The 18636-nt window shown below is 42.9% G+C and overlaps 2 protein-coding genes and 1 long non-coding RNA gene across 9 annotated transcripts; 1 reads left to right on the forward strand and 2 right to left on the reverse strand.

Moving 5' to 3' along the window:
• Window positions 1-1903: 1903 nt before the first annotated feature.
• On the reverse strand, window positions 1904-3295 carry LOC139612570 (uncharacterized). 4 transcript variants are annotated; one of them, XM_071468254.1, is made up of 4 exons: window positions 3079-3295; window positions 2777-2978; window positions 2318-2447; window positions 1904-2108 (listed from the first exon to the last, which is right to left on the reverse strand). In XM_071468254.1, exons 1-4 carry the CDS (start codon window positions 3281-3283, stop codon window positions 1980-1982), a joined length of 666 nt encoding a protein of 221 aa, XP_071324355.1. In that variant the 5' UTR covers window positions 3284-3295; the 3' UTR covers window positions 1904-1979. The 4 variants fall into 4 exon arrangements, with proteins under 4 accessions (XP_071324355.1, XP_071324357.1, XP_071324356.1 ...); XM_071468256.1 differs by having other exon boundaries at window positions 2318-2426; window positions 2777-2968; window positions 3066-3295; XM_071468255.1 differs by having other exon boundaries at window positions 2318-2429; window positions 2777-2968; window positions 3066-3295.
• On the forward strand, window positions 2866-8273 carry LOC139612573 (uncharacterized). Its single transcript, XR_011686592.1, has 2 exons — window positions 2866-2980; window positions 8161-8273. It is a non-coding gene; the product is annotated as an uncharacterized lncRNA (long non-coding RNA).
• Window positions 8274-8508: 235 nt separating this feature from the next.
• On the reverse strand, window positions 8509-12635 carry LOC139612569 (uncharacterized). Of its 4 annotated transcripts, none has more exons than XM_071468250.1 (5): window positions 12425-12635; window positions 12185-12332; window positions 10942-11050; window positions 10763-10809; window positions 9355-9644 (listed from the first exon to the last, which is right to left on the reverse strand). In XM_071468250.1, the coding sequence occupies exons 1-5, from the start codon at window positions 12621-12623 to the stop codon at window positions 9530-9532; spliced, it is 618 nt and encodes a 205-aa protein (XP_071324351.1). In that variant the 5' UTR covers window positions 12624-12635; the 3' UTR covers window positions 9355-9529. The 4 variants fall into 4 exon arrangements, with proteins under 4 accessions (XP_071324352.1, XP_071324350.1, XP_071324351.1 ...); XM_071468252.1 differs by having other exon boundaries at window positions 9528-9644; window positions 10763-10850; XM_071468249.1 differs by lacking the exon at window positions 10763-10809 and having other exon boundaries at window positions 9059-9644.
• Between the last annotated feature and the right edge of the window lie 6001 nt (window positions 12636-18636).

The raw sequence follows: 18636 nt of genomic DNA on the forward strand, positions 1-18636 counted from the left end.
TTTAAATGAGTTTCCCCATGGAAAAAAATAAAGGAAAATCAAAAGTCAAAGAGATGAAGCACTCTTCATTTAACATTTTTATCATTTGTGGATTCAAACATGTTGAATTCTTGTATTTTTAAAAAAATGTCAGTTTGACTTAATGTCACAGCATCAGGTGAGTATCTGAGCTGAAAATCAAGAGTTTAAGAGGTTAATACTCATCAGTGAATATATCTGATCAGCCATGAATATAAATAATTTGTAATTTAAAATAAAATCCCATTTTGATTGACTTTTCACAGCCTCTGATCAGGACTCCGTCCACGTGGAGAAACATTTAGTTCTGCTCGTGTGAGTTGCGTAATCTTTGCGTATGTGCAGCACCCTCAGCAATGAAACAGCCCAGTATGATGACATAATCTCTGTTGGCATGTCATCACAACCGATTACACACCTTCAGCCAGCCGTCTGTTCTTGTGCATAAACATTCCTGATGGGAAGTGAATGAAGCTCCACGTCACAGCAGAAAAAACAGGACAAACAGCAGAGGGGTGAAAGTGGAGATTCATGATTTTATTATCAGCACAAAACAGAGATGAGACAGGGCAGAGAAGATAAATCATCAGTTACAGATTATTAGATGATCAGATGCAGCAGGAGACAAAGGCAAACTACAAAAATCAGCTAAAAACTGTTTTTGAATAAAGCCAAACTGGACAGAGAAAAAGATTCATTTTAAAGGTCCCATATTTTAAACGTTTCTGGTGTTTTATTTAAAGTGTTGATATCGATATTTTTTTTCACTGAGGTACTTTGTGTTACTTTCTTTGTATGAAAAGTGCTGCACAAATAAAGTCTGATTGATTGATAGATTAATTGATAAGAAGATATCTGTGGTTTTAAGAACCAAAAATCATCTCAATGTAGTTTTACATCTCCTCTCTCAGTCTTCTCTCTAGTAACAACAGGTCAGTCAGCCAATCAGAAGAGACGCATTAACTGATCGATCATATGACTGATCGATCATATGACGTGAAGCATGGTGACAGCTGCTGTGGAAGAGGCTGTAAGTTTCTCCTGCAGCCTTCACAAAGTCAGAGAGAAAACACAAAAAGAGGAGGATGGAAAAAAACATCAAGCTTGTTGTTAGCGCTGCTAACCCTGTCTGTTTGTCTGTCTGTTCATCAGCAGGATTACACACAAAGTACTGAGCTAGTTGGCACCAAACGTGGTGCAGGGATGGAGAATGGACCAGGCAAGCACCCGTTAATTTTGGTTAAAGTGACGGCTCCAGGAAGTTTTATTACTTTTCATGTGGTGTTCCAGTCTATTTTGAACTTGCTTTAGTTGAAACAGACATATTTTATAGACTGCCCACTGTCATGAAGAGCTGCTCCTGGGGAAGTGTTGGGTCTCTGGAAATAACATAATAAAGAGGACGGTCTATTCCTGCTCTATATAAAAAGTGACAGTGAGATATCTTCAGTTATGAATTGGTGCTGTATAAATACAACTGGCTTGACTTGACATGGGCCCAGGTTCAGTGACACTTATGTTGAGAAAGTTTTCAACTGTAATGACTTACGGGATCTTTTTTTCATCATATTGTTGTAAATGGACTTCCAAAGGTAAATATGTGATATCTGTGAACATTCACTGCAAGGATGTCTGATGGGTCAGAGACAGGAGTCGCATCATCAGGACAAAGTCAGTAACTTTATGTGAAAATACTCTAGATCGGAATATTTAGACACAACATTTTAATTCGATCATGTGACGTCAGTAAATCTTGCGGTGAATTTGTGTTTGAAATTTAACAACTGTCCGTAACAGTGAAGGGAGTTTTGTGAGAGTTAAAGAGCAGTCTCATGTGACAGGGTCTGGAGCCCTCTGGTGGGATAAAGACCACATGACACCTGTGTGAGGTTTCACCTTTTATTCTCTGTTCAGCAGAGAAGACACAAACTGTGACTTCACCTCATCAGGAAACAGAAGAGTTAATCGTGGTTCATTATGCGGTCTGCAGCATGGTGACAGTTGTCGGTCAGGACGTTGTAATTTTGTCCTCCAATCCTCAATAAGTCAGAAACTGTCTTTTCCCCGAGAAAATCCCTCGTTGACTCCGGCTGCAGAGAGAAGCACAAAGACAGGACTGAAACACCCGTCAAGCTCGTTGTTACCTCGCTGTTCACCCAAGTCTGTTTGTCTGTCTGCCAGCAGGATTACACACACAGTACATTCAAGTGAGCTGAGATATCCTCAGTTATGATTTGTGCTGTATAGTTAAAACTGACTTGGTTTGACATGACAATAGCTCAGTGTGGACCTGTCTTACCCTCCAGCCTGGGCCCATGTGTCGAGCGTCGGTCACCACTGTCTCAGAGGCGCGGCCGTAGTCGTTTCCTTTATGGATGAGCCACTTAGATCCATCACCCAGGGTCACTCTGTTGAACAAACACACCTCTCTAAAATGTAAATGCCAAACTTACACATAATACTGGGTAATATGGGCTGTTTCATTATTCATTAAAAAGAAATAAAAATGCAAAATGCTGCAAAAATGCACGTTAAATGCACACTTCAATACACAGGCTGGAGGAGCCGGGGATGATAATGACGTAAAAAAAATCATTACTGAATTTTTAAATTCTTAATTCTTAAAATGCCTCAACAATAGCAACAGTATGAAATGCATTATGCATTAGCACGTAGCAGGTGTAAATAGCTGAACAGCTGCTGTGTGACTACTCTCACCTGGGTACAAACTGGCTACACAGCATGTGTGTGGACTGACCTGACTCCACTGTGGGTGCTGGGGTCGTGGTGTGGAGAGATGGAGCCTATGAGTGGGGTGAGGCCTGAACCGATCGAGCCGGATGAGCTGGATGCTGAACTGCCTATTGGTCGCCTCACCCTCTCAGCGCTGTACACTGGAGAACCCAAGACCCTGGAAAGGTCCGGCCCTGACAGGTCGTAGTTGTAGGTTCTAGAGCCACCTGTCAAAGAAAAACACGAGTCACAACATGAGTCGCTACAAAACAGATCACAAGCTATTTTAGTACCAGTCAAAAAAGAAACACAACCTCAAGGACTTACTGCTGCTGCTAAATGGTGCAGACTCCACAGTAACAGCCAGCAGAGTCAGAGCCAGAACAGAGAGCAGCATGTTGAAGGAAAACATGACGATTAGAATCTGGAGGAAGTCTTTGTCTCCCAGCCGCAGCTCACTGAGACATCCAGGGGAGGTTTTATAGAGTCCTGATGCTCCTCCTCCTCCTCCCAGTTTGGACACAGTCATCATTCAAATTTCCCAGTTAACGTCAGTGTTTGTGGTCTGGCAGGCTGCATCTGTAATGTCCACACTGACAGTGAACAACAAGTTTCATCACATCAGGGGTGACAGCAGGACAGCAGGAGGATCAGGGCCAGGAAGCAAACTCGATTTAGCAAAGTGGACTTTAAGAATGTGTGGTTTGTGTGGAGGACGCACTGAAGGTCCTCCACTGAACACTCCCTTTAGCTGCCAGCTGGGACATAAACCCAACACATTTCTGTAGGACTGACCTCTTCAGACTGTTTCCCTTTTCCATGCCTCTTGTGAGCAGCTGAAGTTGAGCCAGAAACCTCTACTCTGCATCTACATGTTTCAAAGTTTCCACATCACACTGTGTATGTTTCCTGCTGGGCTGTGATTGGCTCCAAACTAGTTATGATGCCATAACTCCTGCAGGTACGTCCAAGTGTTAGACTGAGGCTTGAGGTGAGAACAGAGAAACTTTCAGTGAAGCTCAAACATCACAGATAACAGATCACAAACAGTTCTGTAGCTCTTTAAGAAGCTTCCCTCTGGTGGAGTAAAGACCACGTGACGCTGTGAGGTTTCACCTTTTATTCTCTGTTCAGCAGAGAAGAAGCAAAGTGACTTTCACCTTTTCAGAAAACAGCAGAGCTGATGTTTACTGGAGCATCATGCGAATTGAGGCTACATGACAGTTGTAGGGTTGTAGGTTTCTCCTCCAGTCTTCACAAAGTCCGCCACCGTCTTTCTCCCGTTAAAATCTTTGGTTACCTCTGTCTGCAGAGAGGAAACAGAGAGGAGGGGGAAAAACACATCAGTCTTGTTTTTAGTTCGTATTTGTTTTGTGCCTCTGCAGATGTACTGATGTGTTTGTGTGGTGACGTTATTGCTTCGTTTGTACTTGGAAAATTCAAACATTTTAGTGTAGATCCATTCACAACAGAATTGTTATAAACTTTGACATCGGCCCAGCTTTTGAAATGGTTCAGTGCGATTTCTGTCTCACCTTCCAGTCCGAGCTCATGTGCCGAGCGTCAGCCACCACCGTCTGAGAGTCGATGCCATAGCCGCTTCCTTTATGGATGAGCCACTGAGACCCATCACCCAGGGTCACTCTGCCAAACAAACAGTGTGTTGAAAGTTGTGTGTTTGAGCCCAACCAGACCAGCTACAGCTACAGTTACAGTGACCTTGACCTTTGACCTCCAAAATCTAATCAGTTCATTCTTAAATTGAAATGAAAGTTTGGGCAAAATTTGAAGAAAGTCCCTCGAGGTGTTACTGAAATATCACATTCAACTCAGAAGTCCACAAACAGATTTTACAGGGAACAAATGAAGTGCAGTAAAAGATACACTTGGTATTCAGTCTGTAATGTACTGTATATTAAAAATCAGATGACAAGTGCAAAACATGTTTTACTTGTTTGTTCAGTTTTGACAGGATCATCCATACATGTGGCTCTGAGAAGGTGGATGATTTCATTATTACTATTATATAATAATTAATATTTGATAAATATGAACGCAGGTGTGTGTGTGTGTGTGTGTGTGTGTGTGTGTGGACTGACCTGACTCCAGTGTGGCTGAGTGGCCCAGCTGTGGATGAACTGGATCCCAGTGGTCGTCTCATCCACTCAGCTTTGACAACTGGAGAGTTGTAGAGATCCGTCAGGTTTTGACCCGACAGGTCGTAGTTGAATTTGCCAGGGTCACCTGTCAGAGCAGCAGACCAATCAGATTCATCTAGACCCTCAACAAACAAACAGAGCAGGATACTGTAGAAGATTTAAACCAAACTTCACTAGAGACTCATCCCAAAGGATTTACCACTGCTAGATGAAGACGAAGACGAAAACATGATGGATTATAATCCTGATTGGTTCAGAAGTCCTTGTCTCCCAGTCGCAGCTCTTGCATCAATAAATGCAAAGAGAAGCTTTTAAAGGAGAAACTGGTTTCCCTCGTTTTTATTGTCAGCAGTGACAGAACAACAGTGCAGCCTGTGAGAAACGCTGATGTTAAGTGGTGAATAAGAACTGGGGGCAGTTCCAGGACTCCACCTGGAAGCCTCACTGAGCCCTGACAGGAATACAAAGACGTCTCTGACTTAATCTTCAACACTGAAAAATCCCAATGTGGTTATTCCAGTCTGTCAGTGAGTCATCACAATTGTTGTGCACAAACAACCCTGATCTGTACAAGAAGAGCAGAAAGAGTAGCAGCAGGGTGAGAGGGGATCATGTCCACAGTCACAGTCATCTGATCCTGAATGTTTCGTCGTTTTCACAGGTTTCAAATGCAAACTTGTGTCTTTGGCATCTCTGTGTCTGTCACAGATTTCACCACCATCTTTGTCACCCACTGCATTCAGAAAATTTCAATTTGTGTGGAGATAAAGTGGCAATAATGAAGAGCCAAACACCACGACTCTCCCATGCCCTCAGACATTGTGTAGAACTCTTTGTGAACACTCTCACTCTCTTTATTCACAGGCTGAGGCGACTATGTCATATATTGTTATTTTCAGGATTTCAGGTTGGGCTGACCCACTTCCTGCTTCGAGTCTGACCGGCTGCACTCACTGTAGTTGTCTCACACTGATTTCCTGATCAGTGAGGGATTGCAAGCAACATTTTAAGGGCCTCACTTTCAGTTTAACCTCCAGATAAAATAGGTCAGGTAATCTGGATAAACCTGTCTGACAGAGATGATGGACACAAGTCGTGATAAAAAAGGACTGTCCTTTAAAGATAATCAAATCTTTCAGTCTCCCTTTCTTATAAGATAAGTTTCTGTTTACATTCAGGGTTGTATCGTTAACATCTAACAAACCTGGTTAATGAATTTCCTTCTTCATAAAATGTTTGACTGAAATAAAATTTCTGTACACATTCAATCCAGCATTGAATCCATGCCTTCTTCAATGCCTCTGCTGGGGCACCGCTCTGTTTCTGCAACTTTGCATCAACTGTCAATTAGCACACCGGTGGTGAGGATGTTTCTACTGTTGCTTGTGCAAATTCATGCAAACAAAAAGGACATCAACTTGTAAAAATATTGTTTCTAGTGTTCATAAACTCTGCAACGTACCTTTAAGAGGGTCAACACAACAAACCACTGAGCATCCAGGGGTGAAAGGATGATGTCAGTGGGCAAGTTTGATTTGAATGTAAGATTTGTAACCCCACTCATGTGAAAAAGCTAAGAATTCATTTAATAATAAAGAATATAAAGAATATAAAAAATTGCAGAAACGACACCTTTTTTTTTTAAAGCAGTAAGAACACACAACACTCTTTGTGAGGTTCAACCTTTTATTCTCTGTTCAGCAGAGAAGAAACAAACACTGATGTTCACTTTTACAGAAAACAGCAGAGCTGATGTTTACTGGAGCATCATGCGAATTGAGGCTACATGACAGTTAAACAGGAGGTTGTAGGTTTCTCCTCCAGTCTTCACAAAGTCCGCCACCGTCTTTCTCCCATTAAACCTTCTGGTTATTATCGTCTGCAGCAAACACAGAGAGAGGAGGAGTGAAAGTCTTGGTTTAGCATTTATATCTGTTGATTTCAAACAGCTTGTTTTAAAAACAGGCTTTCATTTCTAAAGTCACAGTATTTTATATGTGATCATATATTAGAAAGAAGCCACTGTTTTTTCTGATCTGCTCCTCTGGGGTAAACACAAACTCTGTGTTTACCTGGTGTCTTGATTCACACAGCACTGACTCACTGGCACAAGAGTCAAGTCACCACACAATTGCTTTAACTTCACTTCAAATTAAAAGCCTTTGAGCTGCTCACAGGGCATAATTCTGTTTTGTTGGTAGGCTTTTAATTTGAAACATCTGTACAGATGTTCAATAACTATTAAGTGAAATACAAGAGTTAAAAAAAAACAGACAAAATAAACTTGCCAAAGTAAAAGTTCTTTTATAATGTGTCAAGCTTCCTTCTTGCATGTGTCAATATGCTGAAGCAAAGAACCAGGTTGTGTGATTTCTGTCTTACCCTCCAGGCTGAGCTCATGTGCCGAGCGTTGGTCACCACCGTCTGAGAGTCGATGCCGTAGTTGTTTCCTTTGTGGATGAGCCACTGAGCTCCATTATCCAGGGTCACTCTGCGAAACAAACAGCAGTGTGAAGATGCTGATCAGAAACTGTGAACTCCTCTATGGGGCTGGGGGATGGAGAGGAAGGTGGAAGGAGTAGTGACTCCAACCTGGGAGGGGCTGTGAACCACTACAGTGGGTTTACAAATGGTTCTGGATTCAGCCTCACCTGCCCCCCTTTTCCTCACCTGGTGTAAGTCCTACACAGAGGTCTTCAAGGAATGAAATGAAGTGCTCAGTGTTATGAGTTTATGCATTTTTTTCCCTTTTTAAACTTAGATGTAGCAGATGTCAGTTTAATTTACAGTCATTTTGCTTTATGCTTGGTTTTAAATGTAAATTCAACTGTATGTGAATGTGAAAAATGGAGTTAATACACACAGAGGTTTGATGGTGAGTAGGTTTCATGACTTTTAAAAGATGTGGTCACTCTGTGAAGAGTAATGACTCAAGATATTTCTGTAAAGCTGTACTGTATCTGCTCAGTGTCTGTGGACTGACCTGACTCCAGTGTGGCTGAGTGGCCCAGCTGCGGATGAACTGGATCCAAACGGTCGTATCATCCACTCAGCTTTGTCAACTGGAGAGTTGTAGAGATCCGTCAGGTCTTGACCCGACAGCTCGTAGTGGAAGTCCCTCTCTGTCAGAGCAGTAGATCAGTCAGAGTCATCTAATCTCTCCTTTGTACAAACAGAAATCTCACAGAGGTTTGTAGAGCAGGACACTGTAGAAGATTTAAACCAAGCTTTACTTAAGAATCACTCAGAGGACTCACCTCCACCAGAGGAAGACTCCACAGTAACAGCCAGCAGAGTCAGAGCCAGAACAGAGAGCAGCATGTTGAAGGAAAACATGACGATTAGAATCTGGAGGAAGTCTTTGTCTCCCAGCCGCAGCTCACTGAGACATCCAGGGGAGGTTTTATAGAGTCCTGATGCTCCTCCTCCTCCTCCCAGTTTGGACACAATCATCATTCAAATTTCCCAGTTAACATCAGTGTTTGTGGTCTGGCAGGCTGCATCTGTAATGTCCACACTGACAGTGAACAACAAGTTTCATCACATCAGGGGTGACAGCAGGACAGCAGGAGGATCAGGGCCAGGAAGCAAACTCGATTTAGCAAAGTGGACTTTAAGAATGTGTGGTTTGTGTGGAGGACGCACTGAAGGTCCTCCACTGAACACTCCCTTTAGCTGCCAGCTGGGACATAAACCCAACACATTTCTGTAGGACTGACCTCTTCAGACTGTTTCCCTTTTCCATGCCTCTTGTGAGCAGCTGAAGCTGAGTGATCTCAGTGAACAACAGGCTGCAGAAATCTGAAAAGTGGAGCCGGACTGATGTCCTGAGGAAGATACCAACCAGCATTTTAACCATCCACTGTGCAGAACAGTCTGAAAGCATATGTCATACAACACCTGTGATATAAAATGTAAAGTGCTTGAAGAGCTGTCCATGCCCCCCCCCCCCACAACCAGCCCCATCACTCTGAGGACCTGGTGGAGGAGCTGGTGGAGACCAAACACAGAGCTAAAGGAGCGGGAACATTGGACGGGGATTCATCAGGTGACACAAACACCACAACACAACACAAACAGGGTTTCATCCAAGAATCCACCAGTCATGTTACAAATTAACACAAGTGTGAATAAAAAGCACGTGACACTTTCTGTGAGGTTTCACCTTTATTTTCTGTGCAGCAGAGGGAACAAATTGTGGCGTTATAGGAAAGAGGAAAGTTCATGTAGTTTATTGTGTGACGGCCTCTAGACCAACTTCCTGGTTGTTGGGATCTGGGGAGTGGCTCATTGGACTTGGCTGACACCTGGTGACTGCTCACCTGTAGCTATAGGTGTCTGAGCAGTCAGTCTCTCTCTTTCCATGAGTGATTTGGTTTGGTTGGACATTTGGTTACACTTTACATCCTCACATTACTGACTGACTGATTGCATGGCTTTCTTAAATAAATGTATTTATTGTGCAGAGTCACCTGCAGCCTCCCCATTTGAACCATTGTTAGAACCGCCGTTAGAACCATTGTTAGAACCATCATTTGAACCATCATCTGAGCCGTCCTTCGAGCCATCCTTTGAGCCGTCATTTGAGCCGTCGTCTGAGCCGAGACCTGAGTTCTGCATCATTTGTAGAGAGGCCAAGTGACAGTTACAAAAGAGGGAGTGATAGTTCTGGCCTCCATCACGTACAAAATCAAAAACTTTCTTTGTACCCCTGAAATCTCTTCTTTCGAAAGTCTGCAGAGAGAAAACACAAAGAATGGAGGATATTAGAACATAGCCCTTCAGTTCGTCCTCCATGATATAAATCTTTATATGACACTCATCACTCAATATCTTTATATTTAAAACACTATTACTTTGGCAATCAAAATTCAAGTTAACCTTTACCCATATGTATAAAATGTGTAAGTGTAAGCTACACATGTTTGTGTTTTTGTCACTTCAATTTTCAATTTTACATAGTATGTGTAACAACGAGAGTCAAACTGAAGCATCTGAATCATTGGAAATAATTCATTTGGATTTTGAGTTAAAAAAAACAAAAAAGTGTTTTGTGTCTGTTCTTATTTTTGTTTAAGAAAAATTAATGATTTGTTCTTCTGTAAAAATGGGACAATTAAGTAGTGATAAAAACCAAAAACAAACAAAAAAAAAACACATCCTTAAATCAGTTTATTAATACTGATGCTCCAGTGTAGAATAAGTTTCAACTTATTTATTTACTGTTGTTGGGAAGTTCAATTTTTAAAAACACATCATATTTTATGAGCTGATGATTTTCCTTTGTATGTAAAATGTTTATCTGCAAAGCAACAATTAACTCTTGTGCAGAAGCAAGTGAAAAATAAATTCTGTTGATCAATTGTCTGAGTCTCAATCTAATTGTGTTTTTTTCTACTGTGTATGATTTAATAAGAAAAGCTGAAACAGGTGAGGAAAAATGTTTGAACATAAATTTTGTCAGCTGTCAACTGACCAAAAAAAAAAAAAAAAAAAACAATTGTCAGGATTTTCCTGTGTTTATTGCTGTAATTCTCATTTCAGCCACAAGAGGCTGAAGTGCACCACTACCCCTGCATGGTACATACTGTCTGTACATCATTCAGCCACAACATCTAAACCAGTTACTGGTTCTGCTTAAAAAAAAAAGAAGCAAAAAAAAAAAAATACTTGCACAACTTTTTTTTTTTTTCAGAAAAAAACTTGAAATTTATTCTGTTAAAACATTTTTTCCAAAGCCATTTCACACACACACACAAAAAAAAAATCTAAATAACTTTAGACAGTTTATCCTGGCAAAACCTGTTTCACCTGTTCAAGACAATCTAAATCAAAGTTAGAAAATGAATCACCCGAATTTATTCTTTTTTCTCTTGCCTTCAGGGCTTCTGTACTTCAGCTGTCAGATAAATGTAGTGCAGCAAAAAGAGCAATATTTCCCTTTGAAATGTGGCAGAGCAGAAGTAGAAAGTAGCACAGATCATATCAAAGTACCAAAACTGTCCTTAAATACTTGAGTAAATGTACTCACCTCCCAGTTTTCACTCATGTGTCGAGCATCAGTCACCACGGTCTGAGAGGATATTCCATAATCTTTTCCCTTATGGACGAGCCACTGAGTGCCGTCTGCCAGCGTCACTCTGGGAGACAAATCCAGGCTTTATTTCATTTCCACATTATTCTAATAAGTGTTGGCTGCTAACTGAATAATGGCTTTAAAGGTTTGATGTGTGAACCACAAAAACATGTAACTGTAGTGGATCTCAGTCCAGTGTTCCCTCTCTTTTAGCTCTGTGTTTGGTCTCCACCAGCTCCTCCATGTTCACCAGCTGCTCTCTGACCGAGTCTGTCTGCTGTTTGCTGCTCAGCAGCTGGTGGACAGTGGCTTTTACAGCTGTTTTTCTAAAAACATCTGCCTGCAGAGGCTGATAACACCATGAGAGTGGGGAGAGTGAGCCAGTAAACAGATAAACTATGAGCTGAAACTCACCATGAGGCTCAGTAAAGCTGAGGGGAGTCATTTCATATATTAGTATGAGAATCTGAGCCACTTTAACAATGTCATTGACAGTAATCCAGGGCTGTGCAGAATCATCCAATAGCAGTCTCGTGTTTGGATGTGTCTGTGGAGACCCCTGCTTGAGTGGCAGTATTATTATTTATACACCTTTGGTCATCAGTGCTTTCTGGTGGCACCTGGGCCAGGTGGAGTCAGGTGCCACACTCCATGATGGAGGATTATTTTGTTAGAATTTATATTTTCATGGATTTCTCATGAAATAAATACCTCTGTTTAACATGGTGTGTCTCCCTCCTTGTCAAGGCTGTGACATGTCCTTTATATCCCATTCAGTGACGACCCTAGACCTTGGGGGGCCACAGGCAAAGAAGCCCATCAAAGAAACCCCCCCTCCAATGCACAGACTGTTGGTAGATACTACAATTTACAGATGTTCCCTGAATGGCTTACCTGTAGCTAATGGGCAGTCTCTAGCTACTGCACACATCATCAGGGCCCTCACTTAGGGGGTTTTTGGTGCAGCAGCAGTTCACTGCAGAGTGTGTTTATGGGAGGTTTAAGGGGGTTTATATTTGTCTTTGCAAAATGTGCCATTATTCGGACCATCAAGGGCCTCTTTTACCTTTGGAGGCCCCAACCGTTGGCCTTGTTTGCCTATCCTGATGCTGCGCCTCTGATCCCACTGACATTTCTGAGTGCCCCAGCCAGGGCAGTTTGGCTTTATATATAAAACTGTGTCAGCATGTGGACTCACCGAACTCCAGAGTGGCTGATTGGTCCGAGCATAAATGGAAACCCCTCCATCGGCCTCCTCATCCTCTCAGCCTGGTACACAGGAGACTCAAAGAGCCTCCCCAGGTCCGGGCCCGACAGGTCGTAGTTGTAGTTTGGAGGAGAGCCGCCTGTCAGAGCAGAAGATGAGTCGCATTTATTTACACTGTGCTCCCTACAAAACAGATCACAGCCATGTTAGAGCACGCTGGAGCATTGCTACCTCCACCAGAGGAAGACTCCACAGTAACAGCCAGCAGAGTCAGAGCCAGAACAGAGAGCAGCATGTTGAAGGAAAACATGACGATTAGAATCTGGAGGAAGTCTTTGTCTCCCAGCCGCAGCTCACTGAGACATCCAGGGGAGGTTTTATAGAGTCCTGATGCTCCTCCTCCTCCTCCCAGTTTGGACACAATCATCATTCAAATTTCCCAGTTAACATCAGTGTTTGTGGTCTGGCAGGCTGCATCTGTAATGTCCACACTGACAGTGAACACAGCAGATTTCATCACATCAGGGGTGACAGCAGGACAGCAGGAGGATCAGGGCCAGGAAGCAAACAAGTGTCAACACAGTGGACTTTGGGGAGGTGAATCAGAGCAGGTGAGAACTGAGTGTGATGTGAAGAAATGTTGAACTTCAGTTGTTGGTTTAATGAACCATGTTTCCACAGCTCTGAAGAACAGATGAACCATCAGTCAGGTCATGTTGTTTGTCTTGACCAACACTGTCACGTTCTGGTTGTAATGAACACTGTGACAGGAAGTTCTCACATCCTACAAGTAAAAGTCCTGCATTCAAAACTAAACGATGAACAAATAAGCAGGCGACATTTTACACTCACTGATGGACAGTTGGTGGTGGGAATACACAAAGAGGCCTGGAAACAATGTGAGGAAGGACATTCATTCACCAACACAAGACACATAATTCATTTTGGTGAGAAACTGAATGTAAACAGACACTTTGGCTTCAGTAAAAGTTAATGGTTGAGTCACAGAGTTGATAAGATATGAGAGTTCCCTCCATTCTGCGTCCTCAGCTCTTACGAGGAAGGTTTCACTAGTGATGTGATGAAATCTGCTGTGTTCACTGTCAGTGTGGACATTACAGATGCAGCCTGCCAGACCACAAACACTGATGTTAACTGGGAAATTTGAATGATGATTGTGTCCAAACTGGGAGGAGGAGGAGGAGCATCAGGACTCTATAAAACCTCCCCTGGATGTCTCAGTGAGCTGCGGCTGGGAGACAAAGACTTCCTCCAGATTCTAATCGTCATGTTTTCCTTCAACATGCTGCTCTCTGTTCTGGCTCTGACTCTGCTGGCTGTTACTGTGGAGTCTTCCTCTGGTGGAGGTAACAATGCTCCAGCGTGCTCTAACATGGCTGTGATCTGTTTTGTAGGGAGCACAGTGTAAATAAATGCGACTCATCTTCTGCTCTGACAGGCGGCTCTCCTCCAAACCACAACTACGACCTGTCGGGCTCGGCCCTGACGAGGCTCTACAACTCTCCTGTGCACCACGCTGAGAGGATGAAGAGGCCGTTGGAGGGGACTTCATCTTGGCTTGGACCAATCAGCCACTCTGGAGTTCGGTGAGTCCACATGCTGAGCTGATTTGGTGAACATGGAGGAGCATTTAGCAGCTGAAGGAGCTGGTGGTGACCAAACACAGAGCTAAAAGAGAGAGAAATAAGTAGAATGTGGAAATTAAAATCAATCATCTTTAACATCCTCAAACTGCTTCTTGTTTCCCAGAGTGACGCTGGAAGACGGCTCTAAGTATCTCATCCATAAAGGAGATGGATATGGAAGAACGTCTCAGACAGTGGTGACTGATGCTCAACACATGAGTCCAAACTGGGAGGTGAGCTACCAATCAGAAACCAGAAACCAGAATCCAGACTGGTCTAACTGGAAATGTTGATTTATATCCTGGAGGACAAAGTCAAGGTGTTTGTTTTCACCCTCCTCCATTCTCTGTGTCTTCTCTCTGCAGCCGGTCAGCTCCAGAGATTTCCAGGGAACAAAGAGAGTTTCTGATTTTGTGAGAGCTGGAGGCTCCGACTACAACCTCTTCACAGATAACTGTCACCTGGGCTCTCGACGAATGATGGATCAATAAACTATATGACCTTTCCTCTTTCCTTTAACCTTCAAGTCACAGTTTGTTTCCTCTGCTGGACAGAAAATAAAGGTGAAACCTCACAGACAGTGTCATGTGCTTTTTATTCCACCGGAGGCAGCAGACATGGCGACTGTTCACTGTCTTCAAAGGGAAGCTCCACCTGTGGTGTGCAGGTGTGACTCTTTACAACATCCTGTTTTCACTGTCACTAATCAACATCACTAATATAACCGTGTGCAACACCAGCTACACAACTGAAACACACCTATGTTGTGTTGTGACAGCTGTATTAGTGGATTAAACCCTATAATAATAATAATAATAATAATAATGATAACTGTAATAATAACAATAACAATAATAAGACACTTTAGGTGCCTTTCAAGACACTCAAGGACACCTTACAACACACAGTAAAAGATAAAAGGCAAGGACAAGGGATAAAATACAACAGTACAAAATAAATCAAAATAAATATAATTGCACAGAATAAACATGAGTAAACACTCTTGAGCTGAGGAGAAGGAGCGAGCTTGAAGAGCTGTGTTCTGAGGTGGGGTTTGGAAATAGGAAAGGGATCAAGGTTACAGATGTCTGGTGGGAGTGAGTTCCAGAGTTGAGGGGTAGCCGCTGAAGGTTCTAGACCCCATGGTGGTCAGACGGGCAGGAGGGACCGCGAGATTAATGGAAGAGGAAGATCTGAGAGTAGGGGCAGGTGTGCAGATATGGAGGAGGTCAGAGAGGTTCAACAGGGAGCTGGTGCAGCTGCAGGAGGACAGGAGCTGTTGAAGGGGTTCTGGTAATGATACGGGCTGCTGCTGTCTGAACCAGTTGTAGTTTGTGGAGGAGTTTGTGAGGAAGAGCAGAGAGGATAGAGTTACAGTAATTGATACAGGCATGGACCAGAATAAAAGTGCTGTGGGTTGTAAGTGGCCGACGTAAGTGATTGATATTGAGTAGATGGAAAATTGCAGCCCAGGTGATGTTATTGATGTGTGCTTCGAAGTGCAAGGTGCTGACACCCAGACTCTTAACCTGGGGAGAAGGAGGAACTACGACGTTGTTGATGAATAAGTAGAAACTGTCAAGTTTGGCTAAAGTGGTTTTGATACCAAAGAGGAAAACCTGAGTTTTATCACTGTTGAGTTTGAAAAAGTCACAGGACATCCAGGGTTTAATTTCCAGCAGGCAATCAGAGAGGGAAGGGGGTTGAGGGGTAGAATTTGGCTTGGTAGTCAAGTAGAGTTGGGGTACATGAGAAATAGAGGGGGGGCTAGGACAGGGTCTTGGGGAACACCACGATAAGAACTGGGGAGGAATATGATCTGAAATTCTTTACCTGAACAAACTAAGTGACCAGACAGATAAGATTTCAACCAATAAGAGGGGAGCCAGTGATGCTGACAGATGATAACCTCTCCAGGAGAATGTTCAAGTCGAGTAATACTAGGATGGTTCACAGGCCGGAGTCAGCTGCCATCAGCAGGTCATCGGTGATTTTGACCATGTTTGTTTCTGTGCTAAGAAGTGGGAGCAATCCAGACTGAAATTCTTCAAACAGATGGTTATTGGTAAGGTGAGAGTGAACCTGAGCGGTGACAGTTTTCTCAAGTATTTTAGAGAGGACAGATTTCAGATGGAACAATAGTTATTCAGACTGAGACCATCAACTCATCAGGAAAACATTTACTGAGGTAATAAATCAAGTCAGAAGAAGAGACATTTTCCCATAGACTTCAATACAATCAGACTCTGTTTACAACCAGTAGAGTCGCCCCCTGATGCTGATTAGATAGAATGGGGCTTTAAGGCTCTGTGGGTCTATGGGTATGGATAACATGCACAGGAGCGTCTTCAACTACAGCTGAATAAAAGAACAGACTTTTATGTTTTGTATGACTTTGATTATTTTCATAAAGCTCATAAGATGAAGTGGATTTGATTAACATCCTCATTATATCTTCAGCACCAAGCAGAGTGTGAACATGAGCACTTTTTTAGAGGATTATTTAGCAGCTAACGAGCTGGTGGAGACCAAACACAGAGCTAAAAGAGAGGGAACGCTAGGCGGAGATTCATCAGGTGACACAGACACCACGACACAGGGTTTAATCCACTAATACAGCTGTCACAACACAACATAGGTGTGTTTCAGTTGTGTAGCTGGTGTTGCACACGGTTATATTAGTGATGTTGATTAGTGACAGTGAAAACAGGATGTTGTAAAGAGTCACACCTGCACACCACAGGTGGAGCTTCCCTTTGAAGACAGTGAACAGTCGCCATGTCTGCTGCCTCCGGTGGAATAAAAAGCACATGACACTGTCTGTGAGGTTTCACCTTTATTTTCTGTCCAGCAGAGGAAACAAACTGTGACTTGAAGGTTAAAGGAAAGAGGAAAGGTCATATAGTTTATTGATCCATCATTCGTCGAGAGCCCAGGTGACAGTTATCTGTGAAGAGGTTGTAGTCGGAGCCTCCAGCTCTCACAAAATCAGAAACTCTCTTTGTTCCCTGGAAATCTCTGGAGCTGACCGGCTGCAGAGAGAAGACACAGAGAATGGAGGAGGGTGAAAACAAACACCTTGACTTTGTCCTCCAGGATATAAATCAACATTTCCAGTTAGACCAGTCTGGATTCTGGTTTCTGGTTTCTGATTGGTAGCTCACCTCCCAGTTTGGACTCATGTGTTGAGCATCAGTCACCACTGTCTGAGACGTTCTTCCATATCCATCTCCTTTATGGATGAGATACTTAGAGCCGTCTTCCAGCGTCACTCTGGGAAACAAGAAGCAGTTTGAGGATGTTAAAGATGATTGATTTTAATTTCCACATTCTACTTATTTCTCTCTCTTTTAGCTCTGTGTTTGGTCACCACCAGCTCCTTCAGCTGCTAAATGCTCCTCCATGTTCACCAAATCAGCTCAGCATGTGGACTCACCGAACTCCAGAGTGGCTGATTGGTCCAAGCCAAGATGAAGTCCCCTCCAACGGCCTCTTCATCCTCTCAGCGTGATGCACAGGAGAGTTGTAGAGCCTCGTCAGGGCCGAGCCCGACAGGTCGTAGTTGTGGTTTGGAGGAGAGCCGCCTGTCAGAGCAGAAGATGAGTCGCATTTATTTACACTGTGCTCCCTACAAAACAGATCACAGCCATGTTAGAGCACGCTGGAGCATTGTTACCTCCACCAGAGGAAGACTCCACAGTAACAGCCAGCAGAGTCAGAGCCAGAACAGAGAGCAGCATGTTGAAGGAAAACATGACGATTAGAATCTGGAGGAAGTCTTTGTCTCCCAGCCGCAGCTCACTGAGACATCCAGGGGAGGTTTTATAGAGTCCTGATGCTCCTCCTCCTCCTCCCAGTTTGGACACAATCATCATTCAAATTTCCCAGTTAACATCAGTGTTTGTGGTCTGGCAGGCTGCATCTGTAATGTCCACACTGACAGTGAACACAGCAGATTTCATCACATCACTAGTGAAACCTTCCTCGTAAGAGCTGAGGACGCAGAATGGAGGGAACTCTCATATCTTATCAACTCTGTGACTCAACCATTAACTTTTACTGAAGCCAAAGTGTCTGTTTACATTCAGTTTCTCACCAAAATGAATTATGTGTCTTGTGTTGGTGAATGAATGTCCTTCCTCACATTGTTTCCAGGCCTCTTTGTGTATTCCCACCACCAACTGTCCATCAGTGAGTGTAAAATGTCGCCTGCTTATTTGTTCATCCTCATCCTCTTTATGTCATTATAGTCGAGTCAGTTTAAGAGTCCAATTCATTTAAAACTACTTTACAAGCCATGTATTATAGTTGCTGTGTTAACATTCTAGTGGATGAACCAGATTCAGGCTTTTCTTATGTTGTCTTTTATTATAAATAATAAAATAATTAGAAATATTATAAGACAAACATTTATGAATGAGGCTCATTGTCACTTCTGGGCAGAAATCTGCCTCAGAAATCTCTTTGTGATCTGATCCGATCTGAACTAATAGTACAGACTAACAATAATAACATTAACGATAGTGATAATCAATAATTACAGGCTGTGGCCACATTCAGAAAATCCAACATCCACTGAACAAATCTAACATACCAGTATGAATCAGGCAGGTAGTGGTACTGGGATCAGCTGGATCACCAGGGCCACACGACCATGAGAACTGAAACTTCCGGCCAAAAAATAAGGAAAATCAGCATCTTATGATCATATTGTCAACATTCACTCCTTACAGAGGAGCCACGTATTCAAGAGCTGACCTCTCTCCTGACCTCTCTCCCTTGACTGGACTTCAACTT

Source organism: Trachinotus anak, unplaced genomic scaffold, assembly GCF_046630095.1.
Source record: "Trachinotus anak isolate AG129_WGS33_773 ecotype Australia unplaced genomic scaffold, CSIRO_AGI_Tana_v1 ptg000032l, whole genome shotgun sequence".
NCBI classification, from domain to species: domain Eukaryota; kingdom Metazoa; phylum Chordata; class Actinopteri; order Carangiformes; family Carangidae; genus Trachinotus; species Trachinotus anak.